Source organism: Myotis daubentonii, chromosome 2 (assembly GCF_963259705.1).
Source record: "Myotis daubentonii chromosome 2, mMyoDau2.1, whole genome shotgun sequence".
Classification (NCBI taxonomy): domain Eukaryota; kingdom Metazoa; phylum Chordata; class Mammalia; order Chiroptera; family Vespertilionidae; genus Myotis; species Myotis daubentonii.
The window spans coordinates 212,916,851-212,942,088 of NC_081841.1; the positions used below are offsets into that span (position 1 = coordinate 212,916,851).

The 25,238-nt window shown below is 42.1% G+C and overlaps 1 protein-coding gene across 1 annotated transcript; it reads right to left on the reverse strand.

Annotated features, from left to right (window-relative positions):
• Positions 1–275: 275 nt before the first annotated feature.
• LOC132228719 (plasma kallikrein-like) lies at positions 276–24,412 on the reverse strand. Its single transcript, XM_059685625.1, is given in 16 exon segments — positions 276–771; positions 773–931; positions 1,512–1,651; positions 6,181–6,276; positions 7,244–7,419; positions 10,208–10,376; positions 10,540–10,652; positions 10,752–10,914; positions 11,067–11,176; positions 11,990–12,149; positions 14,854–14,963; positions 15,765–15,924; positions 18,153–18,259; positions 20,049–20,211; positions 23,628–23,686; positions 24,280–24,412. Coding segments are annotated over 15 exon segments (1,920 nt in total). The 5' UTR covers position 23,686; positions 24,280–24,412; the 3' UTR covers positions 276–735.
• Positions 24,413–25,238: the final 826 nt, after the last annotated feature.

Genomic DNA, 25,238 nt, shown 5'->3' on the forward strand with positions numbered 1-25,238 from the left:
TCCACAAAGGCAGTGCGATGAGCCCAGGGCAGGAGCTGCAACCAGACACCTGCGACCCCACCGGTTGCCCGGCACAGCCAACCTGGAGCCTGTGTCCACGCCAGGGTCATCAAAGCAAGAGGTCAAAACAAAGAGATGCACCACCATTCTCCCAAGTTCAAATATCTCACCTCTTTCTTAGAAAAACAGATGTTACACAGGTTTCTTCCCTTGCACTTGTCCAGGAAACCCCAAGCTAACTGGCACTTCACCCCTAGTAAGGGGGGAAGTGGTAGGGTTAACGACCCCGTGGGTGATGCACATAAAATTGTTATCTCTGAGATATACTGAGTTCCAGACAAGCAGGGAAGTTAGAATGGCACCGTGCATTGTGCTAGATTCTGAACTGTTTTCTTTGGTTCTGTTTCACAATCGCAGAAAAAACACTCTTTAATCACACTCTTTCACCATTTTATTTCACACTGAACAACTGTGGAGACATTCAGGTGTTATCTCCATTTTTTGTGGGATTAGCAAATACTGGAACCATGCCTCTGTGAGCCATCAGCCTTATCCCCATTGTATGCTGTGTCACTTTTTATCCCCATGGCAGGGACGCGAGGTAGATACCACTCGAGGTAGATACCACTCTCATGGTTCTGCAGGTCAGAGCCCCAAGGCTCAGTGTTTGAATGAAACCCACGTTGCAAAACTTACACTTCAGACTGGGCTCCTCTCCACCTCTAAGTAGCTTCCTCACGCCGGTGACTTCATCAGAGACTGTCCATCACTCACTTCCCTGTGTTTTTTCTAAAATCCAGTCCACATACTCAGCAACTTTGGTGTAGACACCTGGTTGTTCCCTGCGGCCACAGCCTTCACCCCAACTGGTGATGCCAACCAACTGCCATATTCCATGGTGTTTACAAACCAAAGGGCCACCTGAATCTCCCTGTGTCACAGTGGGCAGAAAAAGAAGATGAGAGAAGGTTATGACAAACGTGCCTTTAACATTCTGTAGTCACACCACACACACCACACAAGTCTGATTTCTTATAGATTTTCAGGCATCTCATATGGCTCATTAGCTGTTGAATGTGGTGAAAATTATGCAATTCAATAATGTATTTCCAATGAAGAAATGTTGACATCTTCATTCCACTGTCAAATAAGCCTAATATTCAGCCAATCAGTGATTATCTCTCATCATTGATGCTTCTATCCCTCTCTCCCTCTCCCTTCCTCTTTCTGAAAGCAATAAAAACATTTTTAAAAATAAGCTTAATATTCTTACATTTTAGTACAATTATTGTACGTACAATTGTTCTCCTTTAAATATAGCATGTTCCTGCACAGATTGTAACATATGTTATATAAATTATATATATATAATTTTAGAGGTTATGTATGAAATTATAAGATCATTTCATTTAACTCTGATTTAAAAAACTATAATGACATATTCTATTAGAAAATATATTTTGAAATGGATTTTCTCAAGTTTGCATAATTATTATAACAGAAGACATTACCTTACAAGCATCTTTTCCCCCTTCTTTAAGGCCAGCACAGATCATCTGTTTGGTTATTGCATAATCTCTATATCTTTTCTGGCATTCTTCATTTGTAACCAAAGGAATATTTGCCTTTTGAAGGATATTTTGGACTTCACCTATGAAGTAACCAATATATAACTTCAGAAGGAGGAAATACAATAAATGTGAAAATAAGAATGAAGTCTTAAAGCAAATCAATCAGAATGATGAGCTTTGCATTACGGCCATTCCTTTGGATAGACATATTAAAGGTGAGAAGGGAGAGTTACAGCACACACACACACACACACACACACACACACACACACAGAAAGAGAAGGGGGACTGTACCCTTTATTGGCCTCTGATGCTGTGTTAGAACAACTCCAGATGCAAGACTAACCAGAGATTTTGCTTCCATATTCTCTGCCATTCTCTCATCCAATAGAAGTTTCTCAGAAATTCCCTCCTCTTGCCTACAATCCAAAAACCTGAAGCTCTTACCTTGTAGTTTTGTTTTATATATTAAAAATGATAATCTTTAAATATATAACTAAAAAAATAAACCAAATCTCTGGCAATAGAGGCGCATTTTGTTCTTCAAGTAAAAGCAAGTCAGCATTTTCTATGAAGAACAGTTTATTTACAAACTCGTGGCCCAGTGCGCAAAATTCGTGCCCATTAAAAGGGGATTAATTAGAGGCAATATTTTAATATTGCTATTTGCCCCTTCTCTATAATAAAAGTGTCAGAGATGAAAGAAAATTAATAAAATGTATATGAAAATCTTCCTCCTGTCAGAGTCTGGGGCGCGCCGTGGGAACCAAAGTCAAGTCAAGTCCCTGCCCACCCTTGGCGCTTCAAAATCACATGAGACCCAGACCCAGCTGGCCCCACCCCCATTGGGTGAGATCCAATCTTGGCTGGTCCCACTCTTGTCAAGCCCTGCTGGGTGGGGGGTGCAACCTCAGGTCCCCCAGCACACCCTCAGGTCTCCCAGCCTGATGCTGGGGTGGGGGGCATGGCCTGAGGTCCCTCAGCCCTACGCCAGGGCGGGCAGTGCAGTCTGAGGTCCCCCGGCCCAGCACCAGGGCAGGGGTGCACCTTGAGGTCCCCTGGCCCAGCACCAGGGCGGGGGGGCATGGCCTGAGGACCCCCAGTCTGGGCCAGGGGAGGTTTTGGCACATCTTGAGGTCGGTCCCCCATCAAGCCCCTCCAGGTGGGGGGCGCAGCCTCAGGTCCCCCTTCAAGCCCCGCTGGGTGGAGGGAGCAGCCTGAGGTCCCCCAGGGGTTGGGGGCAAGCCATGAGGTCCCCTGTCAAGCCCCCCTGGGCAGGGGGCACAGCCTCAAGTCCACTGCCCTGGCCCAGCACCTCGCAGCCTCACGTTCCTGCTGATTGGTCATTAAGACTCGTTATAGGAACTTGGCCTCTGCTGTGGGTGCAGCCATCTTGTGTTACAGAAACCCAGCCTCCACTGTGGGCACCGCCATCTTTGTGATTGCATGGCAGTCAATTTGCATATCCCCTCTTTATTAGATAGGATATTTTCTACCAGTGTCCAGTTAAAGTTACTTTTAAATCTTCCTATCTTGACTAGTCAAAAATCTGAAAAATTTGAATTAGTTGAATGAAGGACTAAATTAGGAAAGATGGAGAGAGCTTAGCAAGCTACCTCTTTTTACAAAAAGTGATTATATATAGTGTTCCTTATTACATCTATCAGGAACATCATTTTGGAAGGAAAGAATGACTGGCTTCCTGAAATTTTCAAGAGCAATTGAAATGCCCCAAGTATTCATAAGCTGGTGTTCTTAACCTAGGGACCATAGAAAGAATTCACATTGTCCATAAACTTGGATTGGGGAAAAATACATTCTTCTTTCCACCAACCTCTAACTGAAGTCTAACACTCCCTTCAATTATGAGTGTAGGCAACTCTCTCAGGAGTATTAGCCGTACCTCTGCCTTTCCCATCACTCCAAATTGCAAAAATGTTCCCGTCACATTGCACTTGCGACAGATAACTGAAATGATCATTTGTGCTCATCACAATTTCAAATTGTGGTAGTTATTAGAACAACTCGCTATTTAATATATTAATAAAGAAACACATGTGTGACTATGTTACATCTTTTAAAAAGTACTTTTGATAACTGTCTCGCAATTTCATTGCTTGCTTTTGTAATCCTATATGTTTTTATCTAAGCATTTAAAAACATCACTCTGAAAGTGGTCCATAGGCTTTATCAAGATTGCAGGAGAGATGCATAAAAAAATAGATTAAAAGCCTACCATTCAGAGAGATGGTGTGCCTGCCTAGATCCCTGGTCATGCATATCAAGAGGAAACAGTGTCATTGGGAGATAGGAACATTATTAATACTACTAGCAGGATGGGCTTCAGTGGGATTGTTAGTCCTTTGTGGGACCAATCCTTTATGTGAAGTCAAACAAATGATCTTCATTATAGAGCAGTGGTTCTCAACCTTCCTAATGCTGCGACCCTTTAATACTGTTCCTCATGCTGTGGTGACCCCCAACCATGAAATTATTTTTGGTGCTACTTCATAACTTTAATTTTGCTACTGTTATGAATCTTAATATAAATATCTGATATGCAGGATGTATTTTCATTGTTACAAATTGAACATAATTAAAGCATAGTGATTAATCACAAAAACAATATCCAATCTAATAAAAGAGAAACATGGTAATTAGCCATACCTCCTCTACCCTTCCCATTGGCTAATCAGGGCAATATGCAAATTAACTGCCAGCCAAGATGGCGGCTGGCAGCCAGGCAGCTTGAAGTGAACATGAGGCTTGCTTGCTTCAGTGACGGAGGACTCCAACGTTCCCCGCCTGCCTTGCCGGCCTCTGAGCTTGCAGTTTGAAACATTGTTACAAATATAGGAGCTAAACAAAACCCCAGAAACCTGCTTTCAGCCAGCCGGGATCTCAGAGCTGGAGTTGAAACAGTGTTTCGATTATAGAACTCAAACAAACCAGATACCTACTTTCAGCAGCTGAGGCCTGAGAGCTGGAGCCAAGCCTCAGAGCTAAAGCTGGCCCAAAATAAAAAAAAAAGAAGAAGAAGAAAAGGAGCTGTTGGGAGCTTCAGTCACCTGCCAGCCTGAAAACAGCCCTCAGCCCCTCACCCAGACTGGCCAGGCACCCCAGTGGGGACCCCCACCCTGAAGGGGGTGTGACCAGCTGCAAACAGCCATCATCCCCTCATCCAGGCTGGCCAGGTACCCCAGTGGGGACCCCCACCCTGATCCAGGACACCCTTCAGGGCAAACCAGCCGGCCCCCACCCGTGCACCAGGCCTCTATCCTATATAGTAAAAGGGTAATATGCCTCCCAGCACCGGGATCAGCGGAGCTGTGAGGCCTCCCAGCACCGGGATCAGCGTGACAGGGGGCAGTGCCCAAACCCCCTGATCACCCTGCAGCTCTGTGTGTGACAGGGGGTGGAGCCACAACCTCCCTATCCACCCTGCTCTGTTCGTGACAGGGGAAAGCGCCCCAACCTCCTGATCAGCCCTGCTCTGTGCCTGATAGGGGGGAGCTCCCCAACCCCCTGATCACCCTACAGCTCTGTGTGTGACAGGGTGTGGTGCCCCAATCCCCTGATCGGCCCTGCTCTGTGTGTGACAGGGTGCAGCGACCCAACCCCTCCCCCCCCACCACAGGCCCTGTTCTGTGTGTGACGGAGTAGAGCCATAACCTCCCCCATCGGCCCTGCCCTGAGTGTGACAGGGTGCAGTGCCCCAACCCCCTGATCTGCCCTGCTCTGTGTGTGACAGGGGGTGGTGCCCCAACTACCCTATCGGCCCTACTCTGTGAGTGACAGTGGGGAGCTCCTCAACCCCCTGATCGGCCCTGCTCTGTGCATGACAGGGGGGAGCTCCCCAACCCCCTGACCTACCCTGCTCTGTGCATGATAGGGTACGGAGCCCCAACCCCCCTGATGGGCCCTGTTCTGTGAGTGACAGGGGGTGGCGCCGCAACCTCCCCATCGACCCTGCCTTGAGTGTGACAGGGGGCGGTGCCCCAACCCCCCAATCGGCCCTACCCTGAGCGTGACTGAGGGTGGCATCACAACCTCCCCATCTGCCCTGCTCTGTGCATGACAGGGGGCAGCGTCTCAACTCTCCAATCAGCCCTGTTCTGAGCCCGAGCAGGGACTGCACCTAGGGATTGAGCCTGCCCTCTGCCACCTGGGAGCAGGCCTAAGCCAGCAGGTCGTTATCTCCCAAGGGGTCCCAGACTGCGAGAGGGCACAGGCCGGGCTGAAGGACCCCCCTTCCCCCCGAGTGCACAAATTTTTGTGCACCGGGCCTCTAGTGTAATTATATATGTTTTTTCCGATGGTCTTAGACGACCCCTGTGAAAGGGTCGTTCGACCCCCAAAGAGGTCACGACCCACAGGTTGAGAACCGCTGTTATAGAGTAAGGTGCTCAAAAGTTTATCTGATTAATTCTTCCAGGTCCAGGCAAAAATACATCTTCTCAAGAGCCACTGAACAAATACTTGAGAATCAATCAATTGGAAAGACCATGAGTTTGGATATAATTTTAGGCGCAGATGGAACTGATACATGCCCTGTGCTTTAACATATGAGACTTGCTTTAGGAACAATATTTAAAATGTCACACTGTACCTCGTTCCTTTGTGTAGCCCCATCCCGTTATCCAACAGTTGGTATAAATTGTATTTCTATCATGTTTGGCAGGGAGGCATATTGGCTTTTGGAATTCTGAAAAGTAATTTTAAAATTAGAGTTTAGTTAAAGATATAGATACTTTAAAAGTACACTCTTTCCCCCATATTCTCTTACTATGGAGTAGCACTATGAAGAATAACCCTTTTTTGTCCTGCTCAATTTCTAAGGTCAATGATTCAAGAAAATTTCTCACCATCAAAGTCATTTTCACAGGACATTTTCCTTACTAAATTTTCTGTATTAAATGAAGAACCTCAGAATTCAAATTTACAGTCAAAAGCATTTAAAAGTTCTGCCTCTTATTCCGTATATGATACTTTTAATGGGAATAGAGTGTCTAACACTGTTTCAGGCACCAAGTTAAATGCTTTAACTTATGAGCTGACTTAATTATTCTAACAGTACCATGGGGTAATTATCATGCCCATTTCATAAATGAGAAAACTGAGGTGCTTAGAAGTAAAAGCAACTTGCTCAAGGTTGCGGAATTGCTCATGGACACAGCACACCTTCAGCAACTGTGCGGCATTGCTTGTACCTGAAAGGCAGCACCTCCCACAACCGTGGACTGACTTCCCAGAGCTGCCTCCTCCAGCAGTTTCTCCTCTGCTCAAGATACACCTGGAAATTTATTAATTCCCCACTTGCCCCCCTAGACTCAATAAGCCTCAGCCCAGAGCAATGCTAATTCTTCTCCCCTCATCAAAGGAAGCCATGCTTCCCAGATGGCAAAGACACTGCTATGTCTATTATTTCCATAATGTCTGAGCAGTTGTATCCCTACCTGTGGGAACTAATGAACATTTTTTGCTCCCTACATAGAGGAGACTTTTATGTCAAGCCACAGGTCTTATCTTCCCTGGCAAGCTTCACCTTTTCCCCAACTCCACCAACCAGAAAATGAGGATAGTCTCTGGAGATTCTGCCCTCTCACTCAAATCGATGTGAAAACGTAAACCAATGCCATTCAACTGGATGTCTCCTTGAGTGCACTACGTACCAGTATAATTCAAAGGAGCCTTGAGCTTTATCAAGGCAATATCATTAGTATTTTCTGAGATGCTATAATTGTGGTGAACAATAATCTCTTTTATCTGTGAGAAAGGTGTTTCATATGTAATCTCTTTCAAATCTAAAATGCCTCCATAAATGCGCCAAATATCCGCAAAGGTGAGCCTAGGGGAGAAAAATAAACATCTGTTTGAAACTAGAAAGGCTGGTAGTGGCTACTGGTCTTTTTTCCTTCCCTTTTCCTTTAACAAAAACAAAAACACAACAAAAAACTAGGAAGAGAATGCTACATGTGACGTGTTTCTACTTACCCAACCCCCCCTCTGGCTATTTATCATGGCCCACAAAGCAATCCTGGATCTTTGAAGATTTAGTTAATAACACTGAAAACACACATTTCTGTAATGATTTCATGTTGGCGTGAGTGAAAGTTACTGTCCCATTCTGGGAGAAACTGGTCGGGAGACACGACAGGAGTTGATCATGGAAAGTCCTGGTCAGCTCACAGTCCTGAGAGCAACTGCTCAGGGACACTCAGAGCTGCCGGGGAGGCAGGCTGAGTTTCACAAGCCCCTGTAAGAGGGCAAATGAAGCAGGACTTCAGTGCCATTCACAATCTATCTATTTTATTTTGGGAAGTATGAACACTTAAATCAATTCTTTAAATCTGAACATATACAAAGTAAACCTAAAATTATTATAGCAGTCTTACTTTGTGTAAAGATATGGCAATTTTTATTATGAGTGGTGCAAGACATGCACAAAAACTCTAGCTCTTATAGACAGACACAACACTGAGCCTTCAAAATGAAAATTCTTGACGTAAACTGGTGCAGCTACTATGAAAAACACTCTGAGGTTCCACAAGAAAATAGAAATGGAACCGTATGGTCCAGCAATCCCACTTCTGGGTATGTATCAGAAGGAAACAAAATCGCCATCTCTCAGAGACATCTGCACCTCTGTGTTCACTGCAGCATTATTTTCAACAGCCAAGAAATGTCAACAACCTAAGTGTCCATCCACAGATGAGTGGATAAAGAACATGTGGTGTATACAGCAAATTATTCAGCCTTAAAAAGAAGGGCATCCTGCCATTTGCAACCACATGGCTGAAACTTGAGGGCATCACACTAAGTGATATAAATCATACAGAGAAAGACAAATACTGTGTGATCTCACTTACATGTGGAATCTAAAATCCTTAACTCAGAGAGACAGAGCAGATTGGTGGTTGCCTGAGGGGTTAAGGGAGGGGTAGGTCAAAGGGTACAAACTTTCAGTTATAGGACAAATAAAATCTGGGAATGTAATGTACAGCAAGGTGACTATACTGTATTGGTTAACAGCACTGTATTATATACTTGAAAATTACTAAGAATAAATCTTAAAAGGTCTCATCACTCACAAAAAATTGTAACTATGTGAGGTGATAATGTGTTATATACATAAATCATGATACTGTACACCTTAAATTTACACAATGTTACTTGTCAATTATGTCTCAATAAAGCTGGAAAAAAAAGAAAGGATGAAAATTCTTGGTCCCAAATTGGGTTAATTTAGTAAAAAGGGGAACAACTACTTCTGTTTACAGAATCTTTCCAGCCAGGCCAGCAGCCTTCCCCTAGCAACGCCCTGGGAGTAGAGCCCTACCTGAGACTCATGCTGCTGTGGGGACTGCGGGAGCCTGTTATATTTCAGCAGCAGTATCCTGAACCCTGGTTCACAGTAACTTTTTTAAAAATTTTTTTGAATATGTTTTTATTGATTAGAGAGAGAGAGAGAGAGTAAGAGGGAAAGAGATAGAAACATCCATAAAAAACATCAATCGGCCCTAGCTGGTTTGACTCAGTGGATAGAGTGTTGGCCTATGGACTAAAGGGACCCGGTTTCAATTCCAGGGAAGGGCACATGCCCGGGGCTGTGGACCTGATCCCCAGTAGGGGGCGTGCAGGAAGTAGCCAATCAATGATTCTGTCTTCATCAATGGTTCTCCCTCTCTCCCTCTCTGAAATCAGTAAAAATATATTTTTTTACAAAAAGAAAGAAACATGAATCGGCTACCTCTTGCATGTCCCCTACAAGGGGTCGAACCCGCATGTGCCCTGACCAGGAATCATTCAGTGACGGATTGGTGCATGGGCAACGCTCAACCAACTGAACCACACCAGCCGGGCTCACAGTAATTTTATAATGGGGAAGGGAGGTGGGGTGTGGAATTCTATGAAAACAATAACACTTTTTGAAAGATATCAAGAGCCTTTTATTTTAGGGCTACTAGTATCTCTTTTGCTCATTCACATGCTTTGTCCTTTGTACACTTTTTTATTCAGAGCTTATATTTGAGTAACTTTATCTTCTAGGCATTTCAAGTGTGTCACTCAATCCTTCCAGTAACCTTATGAATTAGACACTATTGTTATTCATATTTTACAGGTAGAAAAAAGAAAGTAAGAGAGAATTACAATTCCCCATTGCCAGTCATACCTCTGCCAAGTGGCAGAGCTGGGAGTCAAGCCCTCTTCTAACAACAAAGTCTAAGTGTTTTAAAACTTTAAAATCCTGTCAAGTCTACTATTTGCCTGATAACGTAAGAAATAGTGTATCAGAATATATTTCTTAAAATAGGGTAACAAACTATTGCATTTTTGTTTTTCTACTTACTATTAATATTATTTAGTACATCTGTGAATCCATGGGCCTGAAAAAACCGTCTTTGAAGAAGACTGCAATCACACCTCACTTTGGTCTCATGGTTCAGACTGGTCAGTGCTCAGCTCCTACTACTTGTTCAACATTTCTAATATCTTCTCTGCTTTAAAATATTTTTTTATTAAATAAGAATAATCTTCCATTCGGAAACTGACATGATGATTGAGAAATCAATTAGAGACTCTTTCAAAACAAAAAAGCAAGATAGGACCCTGGATAACAAGAAGCCAAAACTTACCCATCAAAGCAATGGGCAGCAGTGAGGACCCACCGGTCTCCAATGATGGACCCTCCACACACGTGGCTCTGGGCTGGCAACTTCACGTGAAGGCTGACCTGCCAGGGCCACTCTCCCCAAGAGGAATTGGTTCCTCCTACGATGCGTCCACTGGGTTTTGTCGTGCATACTGGAAAGAGGGTGTTGAAGTTAAAGGCTGGAATCAGAGGTGAGTGGGAGTCCTCCTCAGCCCAGAGAGAAAGATACAGAATTCCATCAGATTAAGGCTCTGCACGCTATGAGGACAACGCGGACGGCCCTTCACAGCTCGATGGGAAAATGGGTGCACTCACCGGAGCTATCCCCACTTCGACACAACCTCAAAGAATAGCCAGAGCTTGCTTGCATCCCATATGTGATTCTAGTCGGAGAACCATCCAAAGATAATCGTAAGGAACACTTACACCTGCATGAAATGATCAGAACAAAGGGTAAGCCCACACAGATGGGGACATTTCATGCAATTGTCTTGCCGACTATCTTGGAAAAATAAACTCTCACTAACTTGTCTCCTTGACAGTCTTCTGGGAGTAAAGAGTACGTGAAAAACTGACAGCGCACCATCTTCGTACAGGTCTCCTGGCAACCTTTGGCTCCTTTAACGAGGGACACACTCAATTCTTCCCCTCCAAAATCAACTCCTGCATAAATTTTTGAATGGCAGGGCTCTGTGGTGAATATAAACATAAGAAGGTATAAAATGCAAAAAGCAATAAACCACATTTACACCAAGTTTCAGGTACACTGAGGATTGTTTCATCACTGTTACTTGAAGACAATAAAATCGGTCACATTATATGTAAGATGACTGAAACATTACCAGGCAAAGTTCGTTTGCAGGTTAGAAGGCTATATCCAGACACGGTGTCTTCCTGAGGAGTCGGGGAACTTGGTGTCCCACTTTTGGAAGTCTTAAGTAAACACACATTTCTATTAAAAAAAAAAATGCAAGGGAAAGAAAATCGCACCCAATTAAAAAAACAGCACCTTGCCAATTTTATTCTTCTAAGAAAGTCTCTTCAAACTAATTCAGACTGCAGAACTGGTTGAAAAAGAGAGAACAAAGAACACATTCTGGGCATTTATGCTGCTGACACTATTATATAACTAGATACTTTTTTTATTTTTTAAAAAAGAGAAACATCGATGTGAGAGCAGAACATCAATTGGCTGCCTCCCGCACGTCCCCCACTGGGGATTGAGCCCACAACTCAGCACGTGCCCTGACTGGGAATTGAACCCGCAATCATTAGTGCCCTGGACGCACAATGCCCAACCCAGTGAGCCATACCGGTCAGGCCTAGATACTGTTCTCTTAGCTTCCTATTGTATACAAAGAAAAGGGTGGGTTATCTGAGGGTAAACAGGTCAACCAGAACCTTGGTCAGGATAAGCAGGGCTCTGGTTTCTGAAACAGAGGAGTTAGAATGAGGTGTTTGAAGACTATGCTCCCGGTGAGCGATACAAAACATTAAGCTGATACAAAACAATAAGATCAGTAAGAAAGGGATCCCATCCTTCTTTTTCCGTGGCTGGTCCCTGGACTCCATGGTATGATGAGTGAGAGGAGGTGGGTACAGAAGTCTGCTAATCTCCTAACTAATTTGCGCCTCGCAGAAAAGTATCTACTTCAGTGCTGGGTGTCCAGCATGCTGAGGGCAATGAACCAAACTTTTAAAAACTCAAAACTATAAAATAAAAGCGATGACTGGGCAGCAGCAAACGCTACACATTCCAACTCACCTTTGCGATTCTACATTCCAGGCATTGGTATAGAAAGTGAAGAAGAGGCAGTTGGGGTGATAGGTGCAAATGGTTCGACAGACAAAAGCATCTGGAGTGATGACTCTGGCAACGTCCACATCCGAAAATGCCGTATGTTGGAACATGTTCATGTGGCAGCCTGTGAACTCACAGAGGGAAGGCGCTACTCAGGAAATGATGCAACGCTAAATGTACATGAACTTGGTCATCACAACTAAGGAAATTATGGCTATTCACAGCACTAAACATCTTAAGTAAAAAAATGTCAACATCTCCCCAACCTTGTTTGCCATTTGGAAGAAGGGAAAATTGGTCTAACTCTCATATAAGACAGATTCCTATGTCAGAGAAATAAAATAGCTCAACCTATGCTCCTAGCTCTATTCTAACCAATGCAAAATATATAGGTTACTCAGCATTGGTTCATATTTTCTTTATATTACCTTGACCCTGAATTCCAGGCCTTTGAAACATGAGGTTTTGTGTTATATTGTCTTGAGTACTGTGCAAAAGATTTTAATAAAAACAGATTAAGAAAAATATCAGCCCCTGCCAGTGTGGTCTAGTGGTTGATGTCAACTCATGAACCAGGAGGTCAAGGTTCCATTCTCTATGAGGGCACATGCCCAGGTTGTCGGTTCAATCTCCAGTAGGGGGCATGCAGGAAGCAGCCGATCAATGATTGTCTCTCATCATTAATGTTTCTCTCTCTCTTTCCCTCTTCCTTCCTCTCTGAAATCAATAAAAACACATTTAAAAAAAAAAAAAGAAAGAAAAGTATCAGTTAGCTAACAAAAATGCCATGTGCCCAATGAAATTAGAACAGAAGAAAATCCACTTTCATTATTCTTATTTAATCTTATTTTGAATTACATTTTGTGTTTATATTATTGTACTCAGTTTGATAGCACATAAATTCTATTAAACTTATAGAAGTTAAATAACAATGATAGCAATTATTGGAGAGAAAAAAACATTTAATTTAAATGCACTAAATTAGATCAGGAGAGCGTACCCTTCATAACATAATTATCTTCAAAGAGGCAGGCTCGGAAATTAGACCTCAACTATTGAAATCTTTAATAGACTCTCGAAGCTGGGAGAGAACTTATGGATCATCCATGCTATTATTACATCCTTTCAAAGGTATCCCCAACAAATTGTCTAAGTTTTACTTAGACATTTACATTGATAAGGAGCTCACTACCTAATGACAAACGCCATTTCTTTCTGAACCACTCTTAGTATTAGAAACTTTTCTTATTTTCTTCATGATATCATTTACCTAGATCTCTCTTAAAAAACCGCACAAATTAAACTAATCCCTTTCCCAATGGCAATCATTAAAACACAGAAAAAATTAAGACAGTCATCTGGCTCTTTTCCAGGTGAGATATCTTTAGCTTACTCCTTTAACCAGTTTTTAAATTGCCCATCACTTCTAGATACTTTACCCTCCTGGTTATCCTCTTTTGAAGTGGCAATATAAATTTCCAGTCACACCCTGAATGGAGAATGACTGCTATTGGAATCAGTGCTTCTTCGGGGATAATGAAAATGTTCTGGGACTGCATAGTGGTCAGTGTTGAACAATTTTGTGAATACAGTGAAAACCACTGAATCATAGATCTTAACAGGGTTAAATTTATATTATGTAAATTATATATCAAATTCTAAAAACTATGAAAAATATATACTATATTAAAATATTACTCTTGAAGAAACAGGAAAAGATATTCCTATTAAAAATTAAAAATCAGTACCATTTGAACCAATAGATCTGGTACACATCAGGGGAGAGGGGAGGGTGGTTCTGGAGAAGAGAAGGAACAAATAAGAAGAGAAATGAGCCCTGACTGGTTTGGCTCAGTGGATAGAGCATCGGCCTGCGGACTGAAGGGTCCTGGGTTCGATTCCGGTCAAGGGCATGTACCTAGGTTGCAGGCACATCCCCAGTAGGGGGTGTGCAGGAGGCAGCTAATCGGTGTTTCTCTCTCATCGATGTTTCTAACTCTCTATCCCTCTCCCTTCCTCTCTGTAAAAAATCAATAAAATATATTTTAAAAAAAAGAAGAGAAATGCATTGTTGCTGACTTCCCAATCTTTCCTGGAGGGGTCCTAGCCCAGCACCCACCACAAGGCTTGGCACAGAGTTGTCACTGGATACTTTGTAGGATTGGCTATCAATGATTTGATTTCAATCACAACTTATCATTTCCACCATGATAGGCTAAATAAGGTAGAATGTCATGGCAATTTCCTGAATAATTCAAATTGAAATTACTTGTATATCTGAAACCACAGGGTTTCATGGATTCCTTATGCTAGAGTCACTTGAATAGACAATGGACACCACCAAGAAATGACCCTCTAGCTTTCTCTGACGTATCATTGCACTAGCCTCCCATTGTTGCTGTAACAGATGACTATCAGCTTAGTGATTTAGAACAACACATCTATTATCTCACAGTTCTGGAGAGGAGAAGTCTGAAATGGGTCTTACAGAGCTACAATCAGCATGTTGTCAGGGCTTCCCTAGCCTTGTCCTTTTAGAGGCCACTGCATTCCTTGGCTCATGGACCCTTCCTCCAACTTCAAATCTCTCTTTCTTCTCTCTGACTGATCCTTCTGCCTCCCTATTTCTCTTATAAGGAAGCTTGTCACTTCACTGGGCCCATCCACATAATCCAGATTCATTTCCAATGTCTAAGTCCTGAACTTAGTCACATCTACAAAGCCCCTTTTGCCCTATCAGGTCACATAATCATAGGTTGTGAATTCATTTGGAGAGCTCTTATTCTGCCTACTACAATTACTTAGTGAAAGAGTAGCCATGGGATTACCAATTTCTGAGAGTGCACAGGACTTCAGGGAGAATCCAGATGCCACGTTTTTCAGCACCTTTATACTGGTCGGTGTTCCAGTTGAACTGTGCTTTAATAGGCAGCTGTTCCTGAAGGTGGAGAAATAGGTTACTTTGCTTCCTACACTGCAAGGTCCACACAGCCATCCATTTCATGTTGAAATGCTCCATGGTTTGTGAAAAATAAACAAAACAATCTAAACAATGACTGCTAATGAAATAGACATCTTCCTCCTCTGCAGAAGAAAGGTTAAGGTGAGAATGGGGTGAGAGACCTTATTCTATAAGACATTTTCTACTGAACCTTCATTCCACAAGCACGGCTATCTGTGAACCAAATGAAAATTACTCTCTTCAGGGAAAAATGACACCAAAAGTAAGTGTATAAGGAGAGTGCTTAGGTCTAAAAGCCCTGTTTAGTTTTCAGTTGGAAAATAAAAAAGGTTAAGAAGCATGCAATCCTATATAATAAAAAGCTAATATGCAAACCAACTGAACGATGGAACGACTGGTCACTATGATGTGCACTGACCACGAGGGGGCAGACGCTCAATGCAGGAGCTGCTCCCTGGTGGTCAGTGTGCTCCCATAGTGGGAGCACCATTCAGCCAGAAGCCTTGAGCCGGGCTCACAGCTGGTGAGGGCAGCAGCAGTGGCAGGAGCCTCTCCCACCTCCACGGCATCACTAAGGGTGTCCGATTGCCAGCCCGCTCCCCAGGGGAGTGAGTCTAAGCCAGTGGTCAGACATCCCCCGAGGGCTCCCTAACTGCAAGAGGACACAGGCCGGGTTGAAGGACCTCCTCTCCCCCGAGTGCAGGAATTTCATGCATTGGGCCTCTAGTTCAATCATAAAATCACTCTGGTAAAGAACAAACACTGAATTTTGCTCACCGGTACTCCACACTGTGAAATGTTTGCTTGGCGTAGGTGAAAAATTTGCAGTGAATGTTATTGGTGCACATTTTTTGGCATTCTTCAACACTTTCAACTTTAGACACATTAAAATTGGCTCCTCTCATATCAATTCCTTCATAAATGTCTCTGTGGCAAGCTGTACAAATAAGATGCATAGAGAAAATTCAGTTTCCCTTCTAGAAGCAGATCATCAAATTGGACAGTGTAGTTTTCAAGGGTGATATTCTGGTTGTGGCAACTGCCCTATTCATTAGGGGATTTTGAATTTTTATTACATGATTAAAAGATCAAACTGCTTGAAATAAACACATTCCAATATGTGTTAGAGTACTAGCATAGAGAGGGGTTACTTTCCTTCTAAAACTGCAAGGTGTGTGCAGCAAGATAGGTAATACTTCCCTGAAATGGTCAATGAGCCGTGGGAGATGAGGCAGTAGCAGTGAGGCCCTGCTACTGTGTGCTAGGCAGTGCCTCAGGAAAGCCTTGACCTCTTGCGTTGAGTGAAGGAGCATCTTATCTCTTTGCCTATCCCTTGCTTTTCAAATACTCCTGTCTGGTTGCAAATTGCATCTGTAAGCCCTGTGATTGACATCTGTATGTCACATCATTATCATAAAATGTGGAGAGTTCTTTACAAGCATAGTGAAACCATTTCCCTCCTTGCTTTTAATTTTCTTAAATTCCACTTAACCACCCTTCCAATTAAAATGTATCTTATATAAAACAAAAGATAGATAATTTTTTTTTACAGACAGTGAACCAAATTTATGAGTTAGGTTCTGTTTTTCCTTAAAGAAAAAATATCTATTATATGTATTGTTCCACTCCTAAGAGGTAAGGTTGAAAAAGTCCTAAAACTAGACTTAATGGTGGGAATGACAGAAAACACGCAAAGGATTAGAAAAACAATATATTGAGGTGGGCAGAACCGTGGACTATTCACGGTGCTTCACACACACAGGAGTTTGCAGATTGTAGAAATAGAATACCTTACAATTCTGCTGCACATGAGAAAAGAAACAGGCTAAGGCTTGGGATGGGATACTTCCAGACCAAAACTTTTCTTTATGGTTAGTTTAAAGCTATAAACCTACTTCTAAATGGTTTAAACTAAAATTGGTCCTGAGTTTAGAATCTTCATGTGCCTGGAATCATTTTTCACTTTATTTTTTTTAAAAGTTATTTGGGGAGAGTTAAAAGGTAACATAAACAAAGGTAACTGTGAGTAGACTAATGGCGGGGGTCGGGCGGGCAATAAGGAGAATTGAAAAGGCACAATATTATTTTTCTTTAAATTTCACTATGATACCATAATTAAAAATAATGCTTAGTTGTATAATGTACACTAAATTATATTAAGATATAAATGTGAGCTTATAAATTAGGAAATGTACTCCTCCTATTGGCTGAGTCAGGCCACCATGTTTATAACTAAGGGCCGCTTACTTTACAAACTGCAGGCACAAAATGTTGTGTGCTGAGGGAGTGGTGTTAATCGGGGAGGAAAGTTTGTAAACATCTGAAATTTGAAACTATGAGGTCAACTATAGATAGGAAACATAGAATAGCAAAGGTGAAGGATCCGACATGATTACTTTTAGTTTCTGCCAACCTGTCAGTTAAGAGAATCTTTTCAGTACTTTTTTGTTTTCTGATCGGTCATGTGAGAGTTATAGGTCATTTGCCTTAAATTTATGAGGATCGGGTTGGGAATTGTTTCCCAAGACATTAGTAGCAATAAGCATCAGCATTGCAGTTTCCTGGCCTCCTAGTCCTCACATTTCTTCTAAGCAGTGTTATTTTTAGCAAGAATGTCAGAAACCAGCCCTTCAGGGTGAGGGGTTAGCAGGGCTTCTTAACCTCCACAGTGTTGATATTTGGGGCAGAGTCTCTTTGCTGGAGGTCTTCCTTGTGCCTGTGGAATGTTGAGCAGTATCTCTGATATCTACTCACTGGATGCTAATAGCATCATCCCCAAGTTGTAACAACTGAAAAAAAAAGTCTCCAAACATTGTCAAATGCCCGCTGGAAAAATGACAACATCGCCCTGGGTGAGAATCAGGAAGCACCACTGGGATGACCCCCCCTGTGTTCTCTTTAAATCCGAATCAAGGGATGACCACTATCTGGGTGTGTGTTTCCTTTCTGCAACTCTTACCCTGTAGTGCTAACCTCATAAATAACAGAGGCTCGCTGAGCATGTGTGGGCTAAAGACAAGAAGATACGTCCAGAGCACTGCTCCTCTCTGTCATCTTTCTCAGCGCTCCCTTCCACATATCTGCGGGAATATGGACTTGAAGCAGAAGCTACTCTTAGGGAGACTCATTATTCATGCAAATTGAGCTGAGAAATCCACACCTTACCACTTATTCGATGACCACATTGCTTTAAGGAATGTCCAGAAATTGCACTTCTCCGTGGCACTCTTGGCAGAACTCCTGTAACACTGTCTTTCAAGAAGCAACCAAACCTGTTTTTAAAAGCAGCGTCACTTAGGAAGTAGAGTAATAAACACACATTGAGGAAATGTCTAGCATATTTGTACACTAATAAGTAGAGTCGGCAATAAGAAAAACAGGGCAGCTTCCCTGACACTTGCTGGGAAGAACATTCTTAGAGGCAATACAATAATATTTAATGGTATTTGTAATACCTAACTTCAGCCTTGTTTTCCTTTACATTCACATTTTTAAGTAAAGAAAGTCAATCATATTAAAGAGTTAACAGCTGTTCCTGAGGTCCAAAACTTTTGGGGAATTATGTTCCTATCTAGTAATTATTTTTATGTATGCTTTCATTTACTTAAGAAATTATTTCCTCCTCATCTGTGTGGCTCAGGAGGTCACAGTTGGATTCCAGGTAAGGACACATAACCCAGTTACAGGTTTGATCCCCACTTGGGGGTGTGCAGGAGGCAGCCAATCAATGATTCTCATCATTAATGTTTCTATCCCTCTCCCTCTCTCTTTCTCTCTCTGAAATAAATTAAACAAAAAATAAATTATAGCCCTCGCCAGTTTGGCTCAGTGGATAGAGTGTAGGCCTGTGGACCAAAGGGTCCTGGGTTCAATTCTAGTCAAGGGCACGTACCTTGGTTGCATACCCGGGCCCTGGTGGGAGCACGTATAGGAGGCAACCAATCGATGTGTTTCTCTCACATCGATATTTCTCCCTGTCTTTCTCTATCTCTTCCAGTCTCTCTAAAAAAAATCAAAGGAAAAATAACCTTGGGTGAGAATTAACAACAACAACAAAAGAAATTATGTCAGTCATGAGAGTTGAATCTACATATGGTGTTTATCTTGCTTATAACTCCTTCTAGTCCACACCTGATGAAAGACTTTTTTCCATCTTTAATGTCAATCTTAATGGTAATTTCATTATTCAGAAGGATTATAGAACCTACCTCAACTTTTTACAGTATTTAAAAAGTTAATGCCTCTCACATCAAATCTGGATTTTTCTGTACAAGTTTAACACTTAGACTCAAAGTATGATTGTCTAATTCCTATTTTTTTTAAATTCAAATAGAGTGAAGATTTAAAAAGTATTATAAATGTGGAAATGGGGATGATGAAGATACATTCATTCTGGACATTGATCAAAATTAAAGAAAAATACAATGAAACTATGGCTGTATTTAGGCAACTTTATGACCTATTAACATTTTTAATGTTATTAGGTCATATTTTTTCAGTGCTCTTGCTTTTCCAAATTACCAGTTAAAAATATATATTCACTCCCCATATGTACCCTAGATGACCCAACTGTCTTACTATAAGCACCATTCAAACTTGGCCCCTCCCAAGGTCACAAGTTCTGGATCTTATTCAATTATATTCTCAACAAATGCTTGCTTTCCATTCTATTTTCTTAGGACTGTGCTCTCTACAGTTGTGACCATGAGTCCTTGTGCAGGTGAAATGTACACCTGTTATTAAATCCTTTCTTGAAACAATTGCTTCACCTGACGATTCACAAGCATTTTCCTTATAAACCTTTGATAGAAAATGACTAGGTTCTACTACTTTAAGTGAATGCAGCACTTATTTAAAATGCAGATTTCCAGGCCAACGAGACTTTGGTTCAGTAAGTCTGGGCTTCAGCCTAAGAAATTACTTTTGTAAGATCCACTCTAGGTGATTCCTTGAACCCCATTTGAGAAGCATACCCCTGTGAGATGCTGCACCACTTTGCACACAATTGCTTCCATTTTGAAAAATGACTGGCTTCCTCAATAAGGAAATATCACCTCTTACCTTTTATCTGTGCCGTTAGTTAAACTTGCAGGGAGAAAACTGAATAGCAAACACCTAGGGTGAAAGGTGCACATGACCTGGCAGTGATGGGCGCTCGGGGTGTACATGGCCGTCACATCCCCGCCTCTGAAGAAGACATTCTCATATAGTTGAGGTAGGCATCCTGTGATATTATCATTGAAAAAACACACATCAATTTGGAACAAATGCAAATAATGCTTTTAATAGAAATGTATCTGTGTCCTGATGCTTTTTAATTCCCCAATGGAATTCCCAAAGATCTGTGCAACATGACCTTAAGTATAAAGGCAGAATAAAACATATTAAAGCCACTATTTGAACAAGGTATGATGCAAAGGCATTTTATGAGTACTTCTTTATGAAAAAAATATGGGGGGTGATTTTTTGTTAAATCATATAATAATTTGCACATAACTTATTGCCAAGAAAACTCATCCCTAGCTTGGCTTCTCCCTGTTGCCTGACATGCTACGAAAATACTATGTCTTAAAAATAATGATGTATGGTCTCTTTTTAAAACACTTTCTTAACAAACATCCCCCTAGATTCTCACAAAAGTTCTGTAGGGGAAGCTGGAGACAGGCTTGATCAGATGCATCTGACTTTCTCTTGTTTTAAGAAAGCAGTTAAGTAACTGGGTTTGGGGGCAGCACCGACTTATCCATGATCCACAGGGCTAATAAGTGTCTGGGACTTAAACCCGGCCCTTCTGACTTCCCGTCTTGTTCCCTTTTATTCTCCAATATTAAATGTTCTTCCTCATCTCAGTATAATAAAGCAAATTAACCGCTATTGGGCAGTTATTACTTTAGGCATGAGGGCAAGGCAGTGTTGGCTATGTTTCTACAAGCTCTGTTTTTAGATAATTTAAGCAAGTGCATGTATATGCCAAGCTGAGAATATATTTGGAAGTGTTTTCTGTTTGGAATTGTTCATAGTTCTAAAGTACCCTGCATCCCACATATTATTGTTGTTATCTTTACTCTTATACTCTTGGGTTTTCCTGGAAAGGCCCACTTCAAAGTCTGCTTAATAAGCTTTTCCAACCCCAGTAGTGCGTTCCCTCTGGCTGGTCAACTGCCCGTTACCCACAGGATATTCCCGTAACAACCTTGTCCATGGCTTAGGGCAGCAGTCACGCTTCAGCTTTAACCATGTCTATTTTTGTATTGTCTTTCAGGGAATGGACAGCTTAGACACATGCATTTCATTGACACTCAAGTTTAAATTTCCTCTGCACTGTCCAACCCTCTGAGGATTCTAGCCCTGGGCTCTATTATGACACCCAACCTAACAAAATTGCTTCTCTCCCTCTCAGAGGTGTGGCGAAGATGACTTGCCTTTGGGTAAGGTTTATATTTAGGAAGAGCAGAGATCTCTTTAGGCGGGAGCTTCTGGGAATACAAGTGCCAAGTATGCAGGAGTGGCCTGCTTCTTAGGCAACTGGTGTTTTTGGCTGATTCATAATTACTAAGCTACCACCTTCCCCATCTCAATGCTCAGAAAGGGTGCACACAATGAGTGGTGTTAGCTGAGAGCCCCCATTCGGGGCCTGAGCCTTTGTCAACTGCCAGGTGAGTTGGCCGAGGGTAACGCAGCTAGAAATACACTAACTTTGGAGAGAAGCAGAAAGAAAGTTCTAGTGAGTGTTCTTATTTATCCTCACAAGTTGTTGATGATGATGATGATGATGACAACTTGATGAGAGGCTTTATGAATTGTATTTTAGAGTGCCTGTAAAACAATGTTACACAAGTTATCTCATAACATAAAGTTATGTTATATCACACTGGATTCAGGCAGACCTGGGCGTGGGGCTCAGCTGACCCTATCACAATACCATTTGTTGGCAGACAATTGCTCTGTTTCAGTGTCGCCTTTGCTCTACATAATGGCAAGACCGTGTCAGACCCTAGGCCTCTGTGTGCTCCCATAGCTCAAGTCCAGTTTGAAGGGAAAAAAAATCAGTATTATCTCTAGAAGTGCAAACAATAGTGTTGTTGCCAGGCAGTGGCTCTGAGCAGGTCACCTCAGGCCGCCGGCTGTGTGCACTTACTGGGTCAGGCCTGCCTGGGTCACAGCCACAACCGCATGGACCCTACCTGGGAGGCCGCAGTTTCCCAGAGATGAGTTAGGCGACTGCTCCAGAGAGGTGAGGAGGTGCCAGGAGAGGAACAACTGATGAATATTCCAGCCAGCCTAAGTGGAGAAATGATCCCTCCCATGTGCTAGGGAGAAAGTCAGAGTAAGAATAGCCTTTCTGGAAGTGAATTTCACAATGTAGAGCATGAAACCTTCCAAAAGATCCACACCTTTCTACCTTATTTCTAAAAGGTTATTCTACCAAAATAACTGAATATGTGTGCAGAAACCTGCATACAAAAATAACATGAATGGGGGAATACTAAAATGCAAATAATATGACATACGAACTCATGTGAGAAGATAGCTATGAATAGGAAATGTGAGTAATAGAAATATCTATGATTAATAACATCTTTGTTAAATGTGTAAGTAGACATGTGTAGAAAAATAAATGAAAGATTCAACAAAACACCTTTAAAAATAGCCATTTCTGAATGATGAGATTATAGACAATATGTAGTTTCTCATTTTTTCCTTACTTGCACCTTTATTTTCCTAGCATGAATATATATATAATTTTTTTCCAAAAAGAGAAAATTGTGGTGGCCATGGTCCAGGGCATCTGTGGCTTCTAATCCTCAGCATCAGTGGATTTGTACGTGGTGATGATTATGGCTCAGAACAATGAAGAGTGAGGGGACAGATAGAGGGGAGTTGTGGTTTAGAAAATCATAGCTTCTTCCTGAAGAAATTATCTCTCTTTAGAAATGCAACCTTTACCCAAGAGGTGTTTGTCTTAGCCATACATCTGAGAAATAAGTAAACAGCACTGTGGTGTCGTCATCCTAAGTCAACATTGATTCCAAATCCACCCCTAAGGGCAGCACAGACAAAACACCGCTCTAGCAGGATTCATGGGAAACAGTGTCCATACTCATCCTAATTCCCTGAAAATTTCATGGAATAGAGAGAGAGAAATAAGGTCAAAACCACTGGTTTGTTGAAACTAGAGCTATTCAAATGGATGGCTTACTGAATTGAATTTAAATCAGGAACTTTCAATTTTGAAATGGTTTGCAGGTTGCCTATAAGAATCAAAGTATGTACTGTGTACCTATTAGGATACTCAGCTTGGACGCAGGCACTTTAAAATGCCGGGCACTCTGGAACATTCAGACAGAGTTGATTTTTAACTAATGTTGATAGAAGGCTGATTGTTTTTGAGCTGCTTTGCAGGGAGTCCTTTCCACACAGAAGTTTCTGCCAACACATACCCAGAGGCACTCCCACTCCTGGGCTCCTTGCCCTGAGGTACCTGGGAAATACTGAGCATGCAAAGGACATGTCCTGACTTATTAGGGCCTGGCTCCTTCCCCAAAGCTCTCTGTTCAGTAGCTTTTTCCAGTGGTGCCCGGTCCTTCCTAACTTCCCTCCCACACCCTTAACTGGACGTCTTGTAGATAATCCACTCACCACAGGAGACTGTAGCAAACAAGCAAATGAAATAAGCTGCTTGTGTGAAGGGAACCATCCTAAAAGAGAAAGCAGCACATGTGTGACTCTGCTGGGTGAGGGCTATTGAACATGAGCCTTAATCTAAGTGACGTAGAGTTTCTCCTCAATGTGTGGATGATGAATCGAAGCACACAATTACCATATAGAGAACATAGGTTTACTACACATTTTGTGCCCCAGACTCGACACAAGATGCAAATTGAGACATCCAGAGGAATACTTGTGTTCATTACTCATTTGTCACCGGTGTTGTTCATAATTATGGAGAGGAAGCTGGTAGAAGGGAACTCAACAGTTGTGAATCCTCTTGAGTTGAGCAGAAAGAAAATTATTGTACGTAATGGCAATAATATCGTTCCAGATTCCCCAAGTAAAGCTCTCAAAATATTGAAGCGCATTTGTTAATTTTTAAATCAGTCAATATTCTTTGAGTTTAAAATAGCTAACACGTAAGTATTTCCACATATAAGAACACCAGTTTCTTCAACACTTTTAAAATAAGCAAGTAATTAAAACAAACTAGTGGCTTCTTCATAACATAAAAACTAGACTTAATTTTTCAAAAAACCTGCTTCATTTGGAAGCAATGGGAATAATAGAAAGTCTCTACCTGAAGGCACAGCTGCTTCCGAGCTTCTGGGCCGAGGGTCTCCTGCCTCTGACGAAGGGCCACCAGTCTGCAGCCTCCCTGCTGGGCTCTGCCGGCCGTGTTCACTTGCCTTCGCTATTGACTTTAGCTTTCTGCCAACGGTTTCAGCGTTTTGTCCTGTCCACATGGTCCATGAACATGCCATTCCTGTGTTCAGCTACTGAATATATTAACCGTTTCACGTTGGGGCCATACAATTCGTACCCAGGTTTCCTTTTTGAAAAATGTTTGTCACATTCCTCATTCTTTGGGGTCAAATGAAGCTTAGATCTCATTTAATGGGACTTTTCCCATTGTAATTGCCTAGCTGCACAACTGAATAACAGGTGGGTGTGGATAGCTGAACCTGAAAGGATCTTCTGGCAAATGGTACCTCTGCCACGAGCAAAGAATCTAATAACACTGAAATTTAAGTACTGAAGGGAGTTGGTTGATGTCTAGGTCCTGCTCCCTCCTAATTCAGAAAATAAGATGTAACATGGCTGACAAGCTACAATTCCCAGAAAAAATCTGGCCCAGTACTTCTTTTTGCAAATAAAGTCTTATTGGTACACAGCCAATGTACACTTAATCATATATTATGGAGGCTTGCTTTCACTCTACAACTACAGTGAAGCAGTGGTGACAGAGACAGTAAGGCCCACACAGCTGAAAAGATTTGTTATCTGGCCCTGCCTAAGTGGCTCAGTTGGCTGGAGCATCCTCCTTACACCAAAAGGTTGTGGGTTCAGATCCCTGTTAGGTCACATACCTGGGTTGTGGTTTGATCTCTGGTCAGGGCACATACAGGTGGCAAATGATCAACGTTTCCCTTTCACTTCTGTTTCTCTCTCCCTCTTTCTCCCTCTCCCTCAATCTCTAAAATCAATAAATATCCTTGGGTGTGAACTTAAAAAAAAAAAGAGGTTGGAAACGCCTTT